We start from the raw sequence: 20782 nt of genomic DNA, 5'->3' as shown, positions 1-20782 counted from the left end.
GGGATGGGTCCTGGGGACTGGAATGAGCTGCCAAAAGGGAGGGGAGTTCGGATAATGTCCTCAGAGACCATAGGATGGGTCTGGCTTGAGAAAGTGAGTGTCCCATTTATTTGACCCGTAGCCTGGACTCCCTTTTAGATAAGTAACCCGGCAGCGATCCTCTCCTGGGCCCTCCCCCGCCGCTGGAAGGGAAAGGGGGTTATTTTCGTCGGATCCCGGCGAGGCTATCCAGGGGACTCGGGCTCCCCCGGGCCGCCGCCCAGCCAGCACCCACCGCGCACAGGATGCCGCCCGGCCCCTCGGCGCTCCGGCCCCGCCCCTGCGCGAACTTGACCGCACCCACTTCCCCCGGGCTGCGCCCCCGCCGCGGCCGGGGCTGACGTCACAAGGCACCCAGCCGCTGGCGCCCCGCGGCGAGCACCCCGCGCCCGGACTCGCCGCCGCCCGCCGCTCTCTCGTGCCGACAGCCCGGCGCGCGCGTCTCTGTCCCCGCCTGGTAGCACCGCTGAAGATGGCGAGCGCGGCGCCCCAGGAGAACGCCGAGGAAGGATGCCCGGCTCCGGCTGCCGAGGAGCTGGCACTACAGCGGCCGCCGCCCCAGGCTCCCCTGGAAGAGGAGTCGCAGGAGGAAGCCCCGGAGGAAGGCGCGGCGGCAGCCGGCGCGGGGCCGCAGGTGGAGGAGGCCGCGGGCCGGGTGCCCGCCGCGGTGACCTGGCTGCTCGGGGAGCCGGTGCTGTGGCTGGGCTGCTGCGCCGAAGAGATTCTGAGCTGGAAGAGGCCGCTGCGCAGCCTGCTCGGCTTCGTGGGTGCCAACTTGCTGTTCTGGTGAGAGCTCGGGCTGGGTAGGGGCGCCAAGGAGGGCAGGTGACCTTGGGGCGCCCGGGCAGGGAAGAGGGGGTGCCCAGGGCCGGGTGCGGGACCGAAAGCCGTATACTGCGGCGGACTAAGTGTCAACCCTGCTTCACTTTCTCATCCAACCTTTTTCAAACAGGTAGATACTTACTTCAACTTTCCTCAAAGACTCACTTGCCTGTACAGAGTTGTCACCCCCCCCCCCACCGCCGTGTGTGCATCCAGGCTCAGAGGCGAGGTGGTCTGCAGTCCACACGCACCTGTACCTACAGATGTTCCCAGCACACTTGAAAACTTAGGCTTTCTGAAACTCACAGGTCTTGACCTGCTCTTCCATGCATGCAGGAGCAAAGGTGTTTGAACTTGTGTTCATTCTTGCACGCCAGAGGCATATCTGGACCAGCTTAGGTACACTCTCAAGACTGCTGGCGTTATCAGCCACCAGGGATGGGCACTGAATGATTTGTTTTTCCTTCCCCTGGAGGGTTGGATTTACTGTCTTTGCTCCCTGGTGAGAAAATAGGAGGCAAACAAACAGGTGGATTATGCACATCACCCCACCTCCCCAGGTGTGCCCAGTGTGGAAAACAGTCATATTTCCAGGTAAAGTCCCAAGAGAATACATGGGCATGTTCTTTTAATAGCCCTGAACAATGGATCTGTTTCTCCAAAAAGCCGTGTTCACAGGTGAGAAGGGAAGTGTCTGACATGGAAGGCCCCTCTCATCTGTTACCTGTGTGACTGAGAGCAGAGAAAAGCTTTCTTTGCAAAGTGCAGAGTAAGCAGTTTTACTAACAAATACCTTGTTACAGGACATAGATTTCTTAACCTTAAAGTTGGGAAATAAATAAATGCACAATAGAGACATAGGCTGTCATTTTTGTAGATTAACTTGATCACTGTGAAGATTTTTCTGCAGATTCATGCTAGTCCTGGTTTTCTCTTAAAACAAGCTGTGTCTTGTCAGGGTCCCTGAGTCTTCTAGCCACTGGTGTTTCTCCAGTTTATTCCAGGTCTATTCTATCCTCTTACAAAGTTGCCTGAGCCCTCAAATAAGGAGGATGTGCTGTATTGTGCTAGGCTGGACAGTGGCCGATAGTCTTAGGGCTGTGTCTTACTCATTGCACCAAAAAACACCCAACATTTTAATTTTTTTAGATTTTCTTTCTTAATTTAAAAAAAAACTATTTATTTAAAAAAGTAACTAATACAGTTCCTCAGTTCAAAAGTTAAATAAAAAGTTTACTTTTTTATTTATTTAAAAAAGTAATCAATACAGTTCTACAGGTACAAAAGTGTAAGCATTTTGAAAATGTCTTTCCCACGCTAGTCCCAGGCCTCCCATTTTCTTCCAGTGGCAACCAATGTTGCCAGTTTCCTGCATATCTTTGCAGATAAGTTCATATTTCAACAAATACACCATTTTCTATGCAAATTATGGAATGTCATATGGGCTGCTACTCTTCTTTCATGGTGATCCCTTCCATTTTCTTTCTCAGATGCATAGAATTCTTTTGTTAAGTATGTCTCAAATATTTAATCTGTGTCCTATGGAGTCACTATGATAATTTCCAAGCTTTTGCAAATCCATTGTTAAAACTAATGGTCTTTTTCATACATCATTTTGCATGTGTACAAGTGTTTTTGAAGGTTAAATTTCCAGAAGTGAAGCTGCTGCTTCTGAGGGGTTGGGCCCTTGTAATTTTAAAGGATCTCACCATATTGCATTTGCTGGGGTTTTACCAGTTTATACTCCTACCAGCCGTGTGCCTGTTTCTCTATACTCTTGCCAAGAATATTTTATGAAACTTTTTGATCTTGTAAATCTTACAGGTAGAAAAGGATATCCCAGCATGATTTTTAATTTGCATTTCTCTGAGATCAAATATTTATTTTATTATGTTCAGGAGCCATTATAATTATGTTTTGACTGCATTATCTGTTTATAAATAACCTTCATCTATTTTTCAATTGGGCCTTTTGTCTTTTTCTTATTGACTTTTAGAGCTATATTAATATTAAAGACTGTAGCCTAATTTCTGTAACTATAAGTTATAAACATTTTTCTATGATGTGTTCTTTTTGTTTGCAGTGCTGAAAATTGAGCCCAGGGCCTGGTGCATGCTAGGCAAGCCCTACTACTGAGCCGTATCCCAGCATTATTTATTGAAAATAATGGTTTTGATATAAAATAATTGAAAGGCATATTTGGTATTATGCAGTGATGTCTTCCATCTGTATATATATATATATATATATATATATATATATATATATATATATATATATATATTTTTTTTTTTTTAAATAAAAACTGTTACAGAGGCAAACAATGGCCAGACATTCAACCTAGTTATAATCTTATTTGTTTTATTTCTTCTCCTATTTACAGTATCTGCATTCCAGGTGTGTATGTGTGTATTTTCTTTGACAGAAAGATAACAATACTGCCCTTTAAATTCTTTTTTTTTTTTTTTTTGTACCAGGGGTTGAACCCAGGGGTGCTTAAGCACTGTGCCATATCTGCATCCCCTGGCCCCTTTTTAAAAAAAATTTTAGATTTTGAGACAGGGTCTCTCTAAGTTGCTTAGGGCCTCGCTAAGATGCTAAAGCTGGCTTTGAACTTGAGATCCTCCTGCCTCAGCCTCCCAAGCTGCTGGGATTACAGGCACAAACCTCTGTGCCTGGCCTGCTCTTTAAATTCTGAAATATTTGTTGTTTTTGTGTCATAATTCACTGGAGTTTGATTTCATTAAAATTTTGGAGTTTTCCCTCCTTTATTTGCCCATCCAGGTTTAAAAGGCTATTCAGAGTCAAAAGGTTTTTTAAATAGTATATTTCTTATCAAATGATCTTAAATTGTATAATACTCAAACATTTTCTCTCCTAGGAATTCTAAAGCTTGCATTTTCTGTGAGAATAGAAAAAAGATCAATGCTAGAAATATGAAGAACCCAAATCCTATCTTGATCAACAGTGATTTTTTTCACCTTAATTGGTGTTGTTTCATTTTTGTGGAAATTAACTTATTAAACATATAATTTTTGGATGATTTAATGCCTTGTGCCAGCAGTTACTGGAAGGACTTTCATCACCTACCCATTACCTGCAAGATTTTAGTGCCAAGCACTAGAAAGACAAAAACTGAGACATCACCATAACAAGAGGCTGTAACTCAAGTCAGCATGAAGCAAATGTGGTAGAAGCTTCTGGAAAGGACAGTTCATCTCGAGTTTGGGAGGCACAGTGGCATTGTGGTTGGGAAATATTGTGGGGACTTCATAAGGAGATCTCTTCATGAGCAGATCATGCTTAAACCAGACCTTAATGGACAGTAATGGCTTGGGTAGACTTGGTTCATGGGCAATAGTGGTCCAGCCCTAAGGAAAAAAATACAGGGGGGAAGCACCTTGAAGGTGTGCTGAGTATTTCAGCCATAATGCAAATAAATGGATGTGATGGCCACATGAGCTGGCAGAGAGCAGTGAGGGGACAAGGGACATGAGGCTGTCTAGGTGACAACAGGACATGTTGGGGGGACAGTGGTGCCTGAAAAGTTGTGCCGAGTGTTTGGATTTATTTTTGCAGTAGGTGATGGGGGCAATAAAAAATGCCTTGTAAAAGTATGGAAAATATTTTTTTAAATATATTTTTAGTCGTCAATGGACCTTTATTTATAAATTTATTTTTATGAAGTACTGAGAATCGAACCCAGTGCCTCACACTTGCTAGGCAAGTGTTCTACCGCTGAGCCACAACCCCAGCCCTGGAAATATTTTAATGACTAAGTAAATGGTTTGTTCATTTCTACCATGGATTGCTGTAGAACAGTAAGATAGACAGCAACTGAAGGCAGCCACCGTGGGCAGATTTTACAAGGGTTATTTGGGGCAAAAGAAGCACAAAATAACATTAGCAGAATGATTCTCTTTTTAGAGACCATGTTTCTCTATGTTGCCTAGGCTGACCTTAAACCTTAAACCCCTGGACTCAGGCTGTCCTCCTGCCTCATCCTCCCAGGGAACTGCCTGGCTGGCACTGTAAGTGAGCACCCACCACACCCAGCCAGATGATTCAGTTTAAAAGTTTAAAATGTCCCAAAGTGCACAGAATTGAGTAAGGATACACCCATAGGAGATAAAACCACCAAAATGATTGAGCATTCTTGAACAGATACACACACACACACACACACACACACACACACACACACACACACACACATCTATGATATGGTTATGAAAAAGCCTAAAATATGAAAAAAAGCTAAAACATTGATATTCACTCAAGCTCGGAAGAGTTTGATAAAATATAGACCACACAGAGTGCCCATCTCAAAAATCAGGGTTTCCGCTACTGGAATAGATCCGGTGACAAAGAGTTCCTCAGTCCTAGGGCAGGCAGGGCCTCAGGTCATACTCCCACTCTGTACCAATGAACAACACATTTTCAAAATTCTTTTTCTTAATTTACAATTCTATTTATTTTAAAAAACAACTAACATAGCCTCCCAGTTCAAAAGTTTAAAAAGCAAACAAAGAGTAAACGTTTTGAAAATCTCTTTCCCACGCCCGTCTCTGGCTACCCAGTTTCCTCCCAGAGGCAACCAGTGTTACAGTTTTCAGTACAACATGAAATGGGATGAACACAATGAAACAGAACATGCCAGCGTATCTTTGATTTTAAAGAATCACCTTTTTGCTGTTGACTGTCAATAAAATGCACACACACTCTTCACATACAAATTGCATTTATGTGCATATGTTATATATGTGTGCGTTGTGTAATCGTGATGGCAACCAAGACCTAGAAGACCCCATTATCCCAAAAGGGCTTTTTGGGTTCCTTTCCTGTAAGTACCCATTGCTGGGAACTGGTCCGTGGGAACTGGGAACTGGTCCCTATAGATTAGATTTGTCTTTCCTAAAGTCTCTGTGAGTGCTACCTTGCAGCCTTATGCCTTTTGTTCCTGGCTTCATTAATTCAGCCTAACATCTTGAGATTCACCCCCTTTGACTGCTCAGTGGTGTGCCCCTTCAGGATTACAACACAGTTTGTTTATTTGCAAGGTGGCTTTATTTGAGTCATTTCCACACTTGACTATTTTTATTATTGAAGCTGTGGGGAAAGTTCAGGCATAGATCTTGGGGTGAAGGGTAGGTTTTTGGTAAGGGAGTGGTGAGCTCTAAACCATGCCTTGTACGGTCATGTGATGATTGTCTCAGACTGGCAAGGAATGGAACAAAAGGTCCATCTTCTAAGGCTTCTTGCTGATCATGACTTTGAAATTTAAGGGCTTATGATTCAGCCACTCTTTGGGGGTACATTGCCTGTGTAGCCTAGAAAGCTACTGATGTGATGAAGTTTGAACTCACTAAATACAGAGAAGCCTATGCATGGGCCCTTTTCCCCAGCCCATCTGGCCCGCATGACCATACTGTCTTCTATTTGCCTAACTGTTGGAAATGCAATGCACCGATTTGCCTGCTGTGACTACACAGGGACACGCCTGGCACCTCTGGCTTTCAAAGACCTAGATTAGGCTGGTCACTGTGCAGTGGGAACACCAATGGGACCCATGGAGAGTCCTTGGAGCACCATCTGTAAAGTTGGTTTGAAAGGTTACAGGGACCCACCTCCCACTTGGGGTCCAACGCCTCTTCTCTCCCAGTGCTCGTGGGTCCTCCAGCTTGTGTTTCTCCTCACAGTGTCCTTCTAGACCCAAGACATTGACATCTGCATCATCTGGGCCCCAACCCCCACCTACCGAACCAGTATCTCTGGAGGTGGGGCTGAGACACTTGGTTTTCCCAGCTCTCCAGGGGATTGGATACACTGATGTCTGGGAAGTGCTGTGTTTGAGCTCTTTCTGGGGTCAGGAACTCTCTTCCTCATAAGGCAACGTTTCCATTGTAGGATGATTCTTCACTAATCCATGTTTTCTATTTGTTGAGTTAGTGATTTCTGGAGCTGCCCAAGGATTCAGGTCCCATCTGAGAGTAGTTCTCTGTTTGTTTCAAAATTCATCGCATTCTTTTCCCCAGCTGAGAAATCCTGGACTCCATGCCTGCTGGATTCTTAGATGGCTTGCAGATTCTTCTGAGCATGGTTCTGTTTCTCTCCATTCCTCCTTGCATGCAGCAGGCTTCCCTGGGAAGGAGCACTGGATCCTTCTGGCCACATAGCCTAAGATAGCATTTCTTATTTCAGTTACGGTGACACACTTCAACAGCCATACTATAGTTGCTTGTGAGACACTTGCCAAACTATGTAATTATCCTTTTAGTAGTTTGTCAAACTTCAATTACTACAATGATCAATAAGGATGTTCACATTTTGCATTCATAAGTCCTATAGTAACCCAGTGAGTTATGTGTTCTATTTTGCATGAAAGGGAACTGAGGCCCATAGAAGGTGTTTGAACCATCAAAGATGACTTCAACCTGTCATGTTCCATAGAATATTCATGATGGTGATTATTGTACATTTTCCTTGTCTGGTACGGTAGCCAGTAGGTTCTAGTGACTATTGAGCATATAAAATGTGGCTAGTGTGACTCAGGAAATGCATTTTTACTTTTATTTCATTTAAATTCACATTTAAATAACCACATGTGGAGAGTGGCTACAGAGTTAGCACAGTCCTAGATAATAGGCATGGGGCCAGCTCATGAAGCCATATCCATTTTCCATAAGTTCAGTGTTTTTTTTGGGGGTCTACTCTAAAGAACACTAGGAGACATCTGGGCCTTACATTTTCTAATATTACAGAATCCCTTATGATTCCAATAAAAATTATTATGTTGGAAGAGGCATTGCTTCTTTTTTTTATTGTCACATTATTATTTATTGGCAAAATAGTGGGATTAATTGTGATGCATTTGTATATGCCCACAATGTAGTGGGGTCCGTCATTACCCAGCAACCTCCCCTTTTCATCCCTCATCCCTTCTCCTATCTCTTTCCTCTACTGGTCTCCCCTACCCACCCACCGCCCCCCTTTTTTCCATGAAATACTTTTTCCCCTTCTTTTTTTAATCTTCCACATATGAAAAGAAGCATGATCCTTGGCTTTCTGAGGCTGGCTTATTTCACTTAACATGATGTTCTCCAGTTCCATCTGTTTTCCTGCAAATGACATAATTCATTCTTCTTTGTGGCTGAGTAAATCTGCATTCTGTAACTACCCCACATTTTCCTTATCCATTCACCTGCTGTCAGACACTGAGGCTGGTTCCATAACTGGACTGTTGTGAATCAAGCTGCTATAAACATGGGCTTGCATGTTCTGCTGTAGTCTGGTAACTTCAGTTCTTTTGGATAAATACCAAGGAGAGGTACACCTGTGTCATATAATGGTTGTTTTTTGCTCTATTATCAATCCAGTCCAGGTTTCTTATCTGTGTTCCATTTGGGTAGTGGGCAGATGTGGATGAGTGTCTACTCCATGTTCAGCATGGTGCTGGGTGCGTGGAATATACCAGAAGTCCAAGGTCTGGACTTGTTTCCGAGAACTTAGTCTCTGATTTAAGAGACATGACTGGTTCAGGGGATTCTGAAACAATATATCATCATGATTCTGAATTGCATGTCCCAGGCTCCAGGGCTTTGGGGTGTAAGATGAAGAGGATCTGGGACTTTGGAATTATTGATGAAAGCTCTGTGCAATTTACTGATAGATTTAGAAGAAAAGGTATAATTCTAAAGTGAGTTTAATGGCAAGGGCTTCCACAGAGGGATGAAGGCAGGAATAAATGGTGGAAGAACTCTGAGCACTGTAAGAATAGGGAGGCTCACCCACTCCCATGGGGAATAAGTTTTAAGGATCAAGGAATCAATCTGGTTAGTGTAGGATTTGAAAGGAAGATATTTAGAAAAGTTTGTTGAACAGAGTTGCAATGGAGAGCTTCCTCTAGCCTAAATGAGATAGGAAGGTTTGCAAAATAGAGAGGACTTCATTCATTAAAAATAACTGTCCTCTTCTGTACTGAGTGGTGGCCTTGCGTGCTGACTGTCAGATACCAAGGCTCCCCATGAGTTCTCACATGGGCTGTTCTCTCCAACGTTAGTCCTAGCACCAAGTGGAGGACCCAGGAAACAGCTGTTGGTACCAGTTGAATGCTCATTCTTAAAATTCTTCAGGTCTTCCTTCCTTTTTGCTGTCAAAACTGTAAACCTCAGAGCCAACTCTCAGTCCAACTTAAGGAACTGCACAGTTTTATGGTTGTGCTATTTGGGCAACAGCTTTATCTCAGCTTCATTTTGCTATCCTGTCTTCATCTTTTTATCCCATTCTTTTTTTAAAAATTATTTTTTTAGTTGTAGTTGAACACAATATCTTTATTCTATTTATTATTTATATGTGGTGCTGAGGATCGAACCCACGGCCCCGCACGCCCTAGGCAAGCACTCCACCGCTGAGCCCCAGCCCCAGCCCCTTATCCTATTCTTGTACGTTAATGTTGCCCAATTGATGCCAATGAGTAGAATAAATGAGGTGTATCATTATTCCCAGCTGCTGAGAATTAGTGATGACTAGGACACATTCAGATCCCTGGAGAGAGAAACGGGTTAGTAAGCAAATAATTTTAATATGATTGTGCTTTGAGTGCTAAACTGACAACTGGAGGCCAACAAGAACCAGTGTGATTTCCTTAGGCAGCAAGTGAGCAGTCCTGTGGCTGGAGTGTGTCCCCTAAAAGTTCATGTGTTGGACACTTAACCCTCAAATTCATGTTGGTGGGAGGTAATCATATTAGATGAGGTCACAAGGGTGAGACTCGTCCTTCTAATTGCATCAGTGACTCTGTAAGAAGAGGAAGAGAAACCTAAGCTAGCGTACTTGCTGGGCCTCACCCTAATGCAGCATGAGGCCCTCACCAGATGACTTGACCATGAACTTTAGTTTCCCAGCCTCCAGAACCACAAGCCAAATAAACTTCTGTTCTTTTTTTTTTTAATTTTATTTTTTTTATTAGCTACACATGACATTACAATGATCTTGGCAATTCATACATTTAAATCATTGGGGTATAATTTCTCATTTTTCTAACTGTACAGATTGCAGAATCACACTGATCTTAGAGTCACCTATATACATACAGCAACCATAATGTCTATTCTATTCTGCTACCTCTGTTCTTTATAAATGATCCTATATGTGGTATCCATGTATAGCACAGAACACAGACTAAGACAAAGACATATGAGGATTGGGGAGGAGTCAAGATAGTTAGAATGTGAAAAGTAGGAGAGCTAATGCATATCGAGTAGCAACTGTATAGTAGGTCTTCAGTTAATCTATGGCAGTACACAGAGGGTAGACAGTATATTCATAAATATCATATGTAGGACAGACAAAGACAGAGAAATACAGTGGTTTTTGTGCTGGGGGTGTTACAGAGGTGAGGTTAGAAAGAGGTAATTGGGACCAATTTATGAAGAGGTTGTTGTTGAATCATGCTGAGACATTTGGCCCATATTTAATAGGCAATGTGGATTTTATCTTATAGGGTATCTAAACTTCCATTAAAAGTGTAGCCAGTGGGCTGGGGTTGTATCTCAGTGGTAGAGCACTTGCCTAGCATGTGTGAGGCACTGGGTTCAATTCTCAGCACTACATAAAAATAAAGGTTTATCCACAACTAAAAAATATATATTAAAATATATATTACATATATATAAGTAATGGGCTGAGGTTGTGGCAGAGTGCTTGCCTAGCATGCTTAAGGCACTCAGCACCAAATAAAAGTATATTGTGTCCACCTACAACTAAAAATATATATATATTGAAAAAATGCAGCAAGTATTTACTGAATCTCTATGATGACACTGTTCTAGGTGGTAGGGAAATGGCAGTGCACAAAAAGATAAGATCCCTGTTTTCATGGAGATTGTGTTCTGGTGTTGGAAGTGGTAGAAAAAAAGACAATCAACAAATATAGGCAAGGCGAGGAGGTGCTAGATGTGAAGAAAACTAAACCTGGGGCAAGGAACAGAGAGTGACAAGGAGGTGTGACTTTCCCAAGGGTCATCAGGAAGTGACCTTAAACAGACACACCCAAAGGATAAGTCAGGGAGTGATCCTAGTGGATAATTCTGGAGTGGGATGTTTCAGGGAGAAGAAATGGCATGTGCAAAGGCCCTGGGTTGGGAGTGGGCTTGGGGTGTTTATGACAAGATCGGTGTCTGAAGCCAGGTGAGCCCAAACAGGAGACAGCATTAATGTAGCTTAGAACTTTGTGCCACAACCCTGCCGGATTCTACTTGTCAGTTTCTATCAATTCTTCCAGATGAATTAGAGGAACGAGAGCTGTCAGCCAGGGACCAACTAGGATGCCACTACAGGAGCACCTGGTGGTGAGCAGGGCTGCCTAAAGGTAGTGGCAGTAGGGATGGGGAAGAGGAGGTGGATTCAGGGGAGACTCTGGCAAAACTGGAAGAGTTGGTGGATGGGGGAGTGACTCAGACCATGAGGGTAAATGACAGGTGGCTGGGACTGTTATTAATGAGCTCCAGGGTCACAAAGTTGTAGACGGAGCTTGGGGGTGGAAGGTGAAATGCCCAGTGTGGGGGATGCTGCATTTCTGGGTCACTGCCCGCGGGGTGATTGGGCACAAGGTTGCTGCAGGGTTGGTGCTGTAGGCTGCCGTGCAGGGCGCGGGTTGAGTGGTAGGGTGCAGTGAGATGCTGGGTTTGGTTCTTGAGGGAGGGTGGAGTTTGCTGGGGAGCATTTGTTGGGGACAGGAGAGAAGCAGGGAGGGAGTGTTAGGGAGGCTGACATGACCCAGGTGATGACTAGAAAGAGAACCAGAAAGCTAGGAGTGGCAGCGTGGATGTGGACGAGCCCGTGGAAGGGGGTTTCTCCTGAAGCCACAGAGCTACTGCTGATGTCAGCGAGCATCCAACTTGCAATTACTGCTCCAACATGTGGGGGAATAGTAGGAAGGTGCCATCCTTGAAACAGGAAGGGAACCCCCACCAGAAAGACTTCCCAGCTCTTAGAATTGTAAGAAATAAATTTATGTTATTTATAAGTTGCCCAATTATGAGATTTTTGTTACAGCAGCACAAACCAACTAAGACACATTCTTCTTGATGCTGCCTGGCTTTCATGCCCAATGGAGGGCCGTATTTTGAACGTCAGGATCTTGCTCCTTCTGTAGGGTCCTCCCCACTCCTGCACCATGACATTCTTTCCTCTTTCTCCAGAGTCCTAGAGAAGTCAGGATAAGGACTTTGAAGGACAGTGGAATTTCTGATGAAGGGGACAACAGAGAGGCAAGATTGGTGACACAGAGGAGGGGATAGAGGAGGGGATAAGTGACAGCATGAGGCCTCTAGGAGAGGCTGAAGGGGAAGGTCAGAGGTCCCTTTTTTTGTTTTCTTTTTTTGGTACTGTGGATTGAACTCAGGGGCACTCGATCACTGAGCCACACCCCCAGCCCTATTTTGTATTTTATTTAGAGACAGGGTCTCACTGAGTTGCTTAGTGCCTCGCTTTTGCTGAGGCTGGCTTTGAACTCACAATCCTCCTGTCTCAGCCTCCGGAGCCACTGGGATTACAGGTGTGCACCACTGTGCAGGGCAGAAGGTCACCTTTTCCTCTGATATTGAGGGGGAGGGGAAGGACGGTGTGCTTGTGAGCTTGTAGGTGAGTGCAGGACATCACGTGCTGCCCCAGGGTGTCTGCTCTCTTGAAGGAGGACAATGGCATCTGCCCAGCTTGGGACGTGAGCTGCCTGGCTGTGGCTTTCGTGGGGAGGAACATCAGCAAACCACACAAGGCTAGCTGGGGTGGTGGGGTGGCTCCATTACCCTGTTTTCTTGGCCTGCCTATGGTTGGCCATTTTTTCAGTGAATACATTTTGGATCAGGTTCCTGAGTCTTCATCTTTGTCCTCATGGACTTGATTTTTTCCAAGGGACAGTTTTAATGGAAAGGCATGAAATGTCCTACTCCGGGCCCCCTGTTTATATTTGATTTCCTGTTGCTAAAGGTGAGCTGAGTCCTCGACAGCCACACATCACTTCAGGTGTGCTTTCAGAAGCCTGCAACTCAGGTATTTGCAGAGATCCTGTCCAATGACTCAGGGCTGCGCTCCTTGTCCTGCCGGTCTCGGTTTATTTGGAGAAGTTTTGGGAGCTGAGCTGAAGAAAGTAGTACCTGGGTGAAAATGTGCTGGGTGAGGTGTGGCCACTCCCGTGCTCCTGAGGGCGACCTGAGAACCAAGGGGAAGAGGGTGACCTACCCGTGGGCAGTGGCCTCCTTCTCTTCCCAGATGTGGAGCGACCTCCCATTGAAAGACAGACTCAGATGACACACAGAGCTCCCTCAGGCTGTGGCCATGTGGGATCCTGGGTTTCTAGTAAACCAATTTGGCTGCTGGGTGGTGAGCAGGTCATCTTCCGGCAGATTCCCGGGCCGGCGTTCTGTGGGATTTCTCCTCTCGACTCCTGCAGCGGCCATTGATAATAGCAATGACCGTGTATTGGGCTCCACTTTGCCGGGCACTTGGTAGCATCGTCATTTAATTATTAGCAGCAAAGTGTCTTTGGCCTGTTTGACAAAAGGGATGTCGAGGCTCAGGGTAGGTAAGTAACTTGTCCCCCAGTAGCAGCATGTGGTGGTGAGTGGGGATTCCGACCTGGTTTCCATAGGCCCATCCCCCAGTGAACTGCCCTGCAGGGTGGGGGTGCGGTATACAGTGACAGCAGGACTCTGGTGGCCCTTCACTCTGTGCCCAGGAGGACAAAGTTAAGTCACTTCTCAAATTAAAGCTTCAGCTGTCTCCCGCATAACTTGCTTTCTCTGTCTACTTCAGAGAAAGAGGTTAACTGATTTCTCCGACTAAAATTTCAGCACCAGCCCCAGCTCATCGCTGCCGGGGTGCCCCTGCCACCTTTTTTTCCCTGTTCTGGGCCTTCCTTTTCCAGCCTGGGCGTGTGCGTCTTTGAGTTGTCATGTGGCCCAGTTTCCTATCTCACTTCCCCTTTGCAGCTGCCCTCTGACCCAGGGTGGCTCTTCTTAGGTGAAAAGTCTCAGGGACCCCTGCCTTTCGCAGATGGCTGCACACTGTGTGGTGCACGGTGGATCGTGAAAGATGTGTGGTACAGGATGCGGGCCTGGGCGTTTAGGGAAGTGACCTGTTGACTTTAAGGAGGATGTGTGCGCACTGTGGGTGGAGTCGGGCAGCCGGGCTGGTGTGCGTGGAGCTTTTATTGAAGAAGCACCAAGGGATGCAGGAGAGTCCATGTCAACTGCCTCTCCTTCTTGTTCACTTGGCAAAGCCAATGAGCCCTTTTCAGCTCCTTTTGCCCCCTGGGCCTGCACCCTCCTCTTCTAAGGCCCTGGTGTTTTCATCTTCCCTTCCCAGCTTCCTCTTTGTCCTTGGGTCTTAACACTCACATCCTCAACAAGGTCATCCCTGGCCACCTTCCTTAGGTCTTGCCTATTGCCCAAGTCCATTTTCTGCTGCTATAACAAAATACCTGAGACTGCGTACTTTATAAAGAAGAGATTTACTGGCTCACATTCAGGGCTCTGGGAAGTCCAAGGACATGGTGCCAACAGCTGGCCAGGGCCATTGTACTGCATCACAGCAACATGGAAGGTAGAAGGACAGGAGTGGGGCCCGCAAGGAAGGGAGGGGGCCAATCTCACTTTTATATCAAACCTACTCCTATAAAAAGTAACCTGAGATAACAGTGTGAATCCATCTTTGAGGATGGAGCCCTTGTGACCAAAGTTGCTTCTTATTAGGCCCCAGCTTCCAACCTTCTGCATTGGGGATGAGATTTTCAACACACAGTCTTTGAGGGACTACGTTCACTCTGTAGCCCCTGCTGATTTCAGGTGCTGTGTTCTTCAGAGAACTTGGTGCAATTGGAAGATATTGTGGTTGTTTTTCTGTGTGTTCATTTTTCTAATTTTTAGAAATTAAAACTCTGTCATATGTACCACTTGGGTCAAAGGAAAAAAAAAAAAGAAAGAAAAACTCACACTGCAATTCCAGAATATGCAGTAAGTGAAATGCAAATATTGCAGGTGGAAATGAGCCCCTTCTTACCTTGGTATCGACCGAGTCCACTGGGCCGGCACTGAGAGGCAACTCTGGTCCTGTCTCGCCTGCTTCCCGGCCCTTTTCACAATGACCCCTGTTAATGTTGATGCTCTTAAAAAACTTTAAGACTTAAAAAATAATAATCTTGAAATGCCAGGTCAGGACGTAGCCATCTAAGACATTAATTTCCTCCTCACTCCCTAATTCCACCAACCCTTCCAGTCCTGCCTCTGCTTTTATGATATCCCCGTTTTGGTTCCATCATCATGACTGTGTACATACTACTCATACCTGAACTAAGTAGAATGCCCTGTTTATATTTTCTTTCTCAGACAATTTTATTTTGTTATCACTCTTAGCATTTTTTTTTCTTTCATCTTTTTAACTCTCTAGCATACCTGGAAAATTCCTTTTGATAAAGGACAAATATCAGGACATGTCTCTCTCTTTGGTCCCCTCCACCCCTGCCCCTTGGACCTTGCCTTCAAGAAGCCCTCATTCTTTCTTGTCCTATGGTCCCTTGGGCGTGCTGTCCACTGAGGACATCTGTATCTTTCTCTTTTTCCTTCTCTCCTGTGTGGGAGCCTCTAAATGGACTCAGACTGAAATTGGGGGACAGGAGAAAGTCAGCATCTTGAACAGGGAGGCCCCATCTGCTCTCCTGGAGAGTATTCATGATAACTTAAGGGTTTCCTGTGATTATTCTGGTTCCTTATTCTTGTGTGTTTTGCAGTCTGGTCAGTGTTGGAGGCAGTATGAAGTATTGAAGGGGCCCTTAGAGTCCTGTTCCTGTTACAGTACAGGAACCCAGGCTGACTGGAGTGCCGTGTGCCGGCTGAGGTGCGGCCACTCCATGGGATTCCCTGTGGCCCAGCAGATGAGGCCCCACCCCCACAGGGAGCCCCAGGGTGGGTGTTTGGATTGTCTGGTTTTGGGGACCAGCTGACATGCTGACATCTCTGTGGTGGGCAGGGCAGGTGGGAGGAGGAGCCTGACTGTGTGCCAGGAGCTGACCTAGAGGGTGGCAAGGAGGCGGGAGCCCTAGTCTTCAGCTGTTAGCTGTACGGTTGATACCCCGGGAGGCTGAGGCCCTCTGCTCTCATCTCTGGGAGTAGGTGGGGGTCCTCGCTCCTCCTCTTTGGGTGGGTGGGGAGATCTCAAGTTCTAGGGGTTGTGAATTTTCAGAGTTCTCTCTTCAGACCTGTCCTTTCCCAGGGCTGTCCATTTGGAGATGCTCTGGGGTCTGCAGCACAGTGGACGTGCTGTGAGGAGGACTTCCCTTTGTGTCGGTGATGGGCATGTGGGTCTGCATGTTCTTACCCTGCCTGCCGACTGGGTGGTCAGCCTGAACCTGCCCTGTCTCCAGAACCCTGCTGCCTGCTTGGCTGGCTCCTCCCCCCGCTTCCTGTCTCTTCTGGGTATGTCTTTGCTCTTATTTTTCGCTTATTCTAGCCTGGTGAGGGGATGGGGGATAAAGCCATGTTCAGTGTACCCAGCTGACCACAGGGAATCCTCGCCCACCTCAGAGCTGCCTCCAGGGGAGGCATATGCTAGGTTGGTGGCTTTAGCTGTGAGTCCCCAGCACTGTGGCATATAGTAGGTGCTCCATAACTGAATGGGTGAAACTGCAGTGACTCTTCTCAGCTTTTTCATCTTGTTTCCTCATGCTTCCCGTGATATGGGAGACAGGTGTGCAGTCCTGCAGGCACCTCCCTGGAGAAGGGTAATTCTGCTTTTCCCGGGCTCTTCTCCACGTACTAACTACCATCATGGGAAAGCTTCCCCAATCCAAGTACAGCACTTTGTAGATTTTATACTAAAAACTGGCTGGAATGGTACTTTATTACTGAGCAACTCATATCTAGGATATGAATTGTTTTTTTTACAAAGTAGAATATTCATGAGTAAGGTACACCAGACTAACTAGTTTTATTAGCATGAAAATGGCACCTTATAGCATATTATTTTATTTATAATTTAAAAAAAAAAAAAAACCTAAATAGGTAGAACATGATCTGGTGAGTAAAGGGCCCTCAGATATTAAACTCCAAATCCCAGGTGTCTTTGGGGCACTTGGTGGGATGGTGAGCTTCAGTGTCTGTGGGTCCAGATGACTCAGCAGGGTCTGTGGCTACACACGGATGGGCAGGATAGTTCAGGTCCCCCTACGACCTCGGATCCACCAACATCAGTGGGTCTTGGCACTGAGGGTCTCTTGGGAGAGGTGACAGGTGAGCGGGCAGTACCCTGGCTGGTACCGTGGCAACAGGGTTTCCTCCGGGAGAGTACACTTGTGCTCAGTGTGGGATGATGGCAAGTGGTTTGGGTGAGAGACGGTGAGACGTCTTCCAGGCGGAGGGAGTGTCAGAGAGCGGGTGGGGGAGATGGGCAGTGGGAGATAGGTGACCGTCAACGACGCATCCCTGGTCCTTTCCATTAGCAAACACTCACCAGGGACAAAGATAAGTCAGTGGAAGTTGCCTTGCTGAACTGGGCCGCCATGCCTTCTTTCCTCGTACCCTCGGGGGAAGAAGCTGAGGTTCCAGCCTTTCTGGCCTGTCCCCGTCAGTGCTGTGCCAGGCTACGTAGGTGGCGTGGTAGTGCAGCTGGGGCCAGGAAGGACCTGGAGGGGGATGTTGCTTGAGCTGGGACCCCTTTAGGGTTGGTGGGAATGAGCTGGGTTGCCAGGTGTGCAGGGGCAGGGGTTGTTCTAAACCCAGTAGCGCAGCCTGTGGGAATCCAGAGGGAAGGGCATCTGCTTGGGGTGAGGCCAGGCAGGAGAGGAGACACTCTCAGTCAGGCAGGCAGTGAAGGAGAATCAGGGTCTGCCCAGGAGGCCCCTCCATAGTTCCTTACCTCTGGAACAAGGAGATGGTGTCTGGCAGGGCAGGAGCTGAGGGGGCGGAGTTGTGCCAGGACCCAAAAGGTCTCAGGCACTAGACCAGGGACAGGGAACCTGCAGGCCTGGGAGCCAGTGGGGCCTGTAGACAACTCTGGAGCTCACATGGTACATTCTGTTACAGTAAAGGCAGGGGGCAGGAAGGAGCGGGTGTGGGTGGCCACTTTGGCATCTGGAGAGGACAGAGCCAGGAGGAAGCCTGTGGGGACCCCTCATTCCACAGGGACCCGCTGGTCATAGTAACCCAAGGTCACCTGGTGGGTGGGAGAGGCCGAGGGGCACTGCTGGATTGATGTGGCCTTCTTCCCAGTGTGGGGCTCTGACAGAGCCTGCAGCCAGGCCCAGCCCTGGAAGCTCCCTGGGGTATGCAGAGTCCAGCAGAGAAAGGCAACAGCATTTTTTTGGCACCCAGGTTAGGGCTTATCAAGATTTGGTCGATTTTGGCTTTAACGATGAAGACCCAGTGACAAACCTGTGACTCACTAATGGGTCAAGTGCTTACCCTGTTTAGGCCGTTCCTCTGGGGCATCTCTGGTGAGGAGGTGGCATCCTCACCACATTCCCATCTTACAGAGCACGCTGAAGCCCAGGGCGGTGAAGTGACTTGCGGAGGCCGGTCATGGGGGAATGTCTGCAGAGTTTTCTTGACTTTTTGGCTCGTTTTGTCCCCTCCTCAGGGTTGGCCAGCCCACTTGTTCAGTATTCTCTGTTGGTCACGTGGTATAGATGAACTTCTCTGTAGTTGGTCTAACGCTGACTTACAGCTTCTAGAGTTTGAGGTATGTAGAAATTGTGCTGTTATTTCTCATGTTTGAGCTCTTCAGGACAAGCTTACAGTGTTTTTTTCTTGTCTTTCTTGCTTGTTGTGTGCAAGGTGTATTTTAATTTCCACGGTCTATTCTTGAGGAGGGTGGAGTTTGCTTGGGGCACTCGTGGACCCCCTGAGTGGTCAAGGAGGCCGCCCTGGCTGGGCCTGGTGGACCTTGCTGGGTTGTGCCCTGGGGGTCAGGTGTCAGACCGGGTGATTGGCCTGGCTTTGGGGGAACAGTGTGGGATTCTAGAGTATGATGTGCCTAAACGAACAAAAAAGGCTGAGAGAAACTCATGCCCCGCCCTTGGTGGCACAGTATTCAAGACAAATATTCTCATCCGTCACTGACCAGGATACAACCAGCTGAGACCGCGGTCGTTGCTATTTACATTTTAGGCTGGGTTTGGAGCTCAAGGTCATAGAGGTGTCAGTATCCCCTGTCAGCTTCCAAAAGCTACCCTGGCAGTTTCTCTCTGTCTTGTCAGTCTGTGAAGTGCTGAAAGAAATGTGTCTGAGATAAAGCCGATTTTAGCTGAAGATTCACAGAATTAAAATCATCTGGGACCCTGAACTCTGCCCAGTGCTTTGCAGGTACTAACCTGTTTCCGGTATTTCAGCCTGGGAGATACTTATTCCTGTGATTCAATTGTACCAGCCTGGTCCTAGTAAATCAGGTTGTTTGTTTTGTGGGCAGCTAAATCCTTAAAAAAAAAAAAAAGACATCCGTATGATGAAATAAAAGAGAGGAAATCTTTGTTCCAGTTTAACAACCTCAATTTATAGCTGAAGGAACTGAATTCAAGTTCCTTGTCACCCACAGTGAGCTGGTGACAACATGGCTGGTGTCAGAGTCTCTCTCATGGTGTTTCTCCGGTTGCTCAACTGTGTCTTGGGGGAATCTTCCAAGGGTCTGCAGTGGGTGTAGGGACAGATTTCCCGAAGCTCTGCCAGGACCTTTAAAAACTTTCAAGTGTGATCCTCAGACTTTTGCCATAGATGTCACCATTCCTTGCTATTTTCCTGAAAAGTGAGCCAGAGTTTGTGAAAAGTTGCTCCAATAAAAGGAGGCAGAGGAAGGCTTCTGCTTGCCCACAGTAGTTCTGACTTGCTTGATGTAAGGTGTTTGGCTAATGGTCATACAGCCTTTCAAATAACAAGAGTGACTCCGTCCTGGGAAATCTTTCATGGAGGGGATTCTTGGCAGTTAAAAATTCATTTCCTATTCACAGGAAACATTTTTATGTGATCCTTAGAAATCGATACTGGCATTTACTGAAACAACACCAAGACCTGTTAAAATGGACATGGTCACTTTAATAGTTGTATTAGTTATCATAACATGACTTTAGGAAATCTCTCCAAAAGAGTATTTGACCTTTTGTCATTAAGAATCATCCCTAGCTATGACACGCATTACAGGTGTCTGCAAACAAGAAAACATACATTCACTCAGTGCTCAAAAAATCAGACCTTTGTTGTGAAATACAAACAAAATGTAAAAACAAGAGTCAGAGGATCCATTAGAATAGCATGATTTAGGGCGTAAGATGCACAGGCGGTATAGGCTTGAGCTCACCAGCACCCTGCCAGGGGAGTTTCACCAGGAGTCAGAAGGTGGCTTCATGAACTGAGTCATAGTTGCTCAGAGTTGCATCAAATCAAATCCATCTTTGTAAGTGGAAGAAATGTCTCATGAGCTAAAGGAGGGACACCATGACTGTCCTCATGTAGTTGATTCCTGTAACCTGAGTGGGTAATGTCTTGGGGCATTGACTGTATTATGGAAATCTCACTTCATCTGCTTCTTCACCTTTATGGAATGAATGCATATCTTCTTGGCTTACCTTTTTTGGGGGGGGCAGCTACTGGGAATTGAACTCAGGGGCACTCAACCACTGAGCTACATCCCCAACCCTATTTTGTATTTTATTAGAGACAGTGTCTTACTGAGTTGCTTAGTGCCTTGGATTTGCTGAGGCTGGCTTTGAACTCTCAATCCTCCTGCCTTAGCCTCCTGAGCTGCTGGAATCACAGGTATGTACCACCACACCTGGCTTGGCTTACCTTTGAAATTAACTTCCAAGTGCCTTTGAACAAATTAAAAATAGCTTGCATCATTATGTCATCTATAACTTCAAGAATTTTTAGGAGAGACTTTT

The 20782-nt window shown here is 46.4% G+C and overlaps 1 protein-coding gene across 1 annotated transcript in view; it reads left to right on the top strand.

Moving 5' to 3' along the window:
- Nucleotides 1-407: 407 nt before the first annotated feature.
- The window catches only part of Retreg1 (reticulophagy regulator 1), a 132035-nt gene continuing 111660 nt past the window's right edge, over nt 408-20782 (top strand). The window contains exon 1 of the mRNA XM_076856168.2: nt 408-825. Coding sequence (XP_076712283.1) covers nt 512-825 — 314 coding nt within the window. The 5' untranslated portion in view covers nt 408-511. The remainder of the gene's footprint in view (nt 826-20782) is intronic.

The sequence above is a fragment of the Callospermophilus lateralis genome, chromosome 5 (assembly GCF_048772815.1).
Source record: "Callospermophilus lateralis isolate mCalLat2 chromosome 5, mCalLat2.hap1, whole genome shotgun sequence".
In the NCBI taxonomy this organism is placed as follows: Eukaryota; Metazoa; Chordata; class Mammalia; order Rodentia; family Sciuridae; genus Callospermophilus; species Callospermophilus lateralis.
This window is presented reverse-complemented; position numbering and strand designations above follow the sequence as displayed.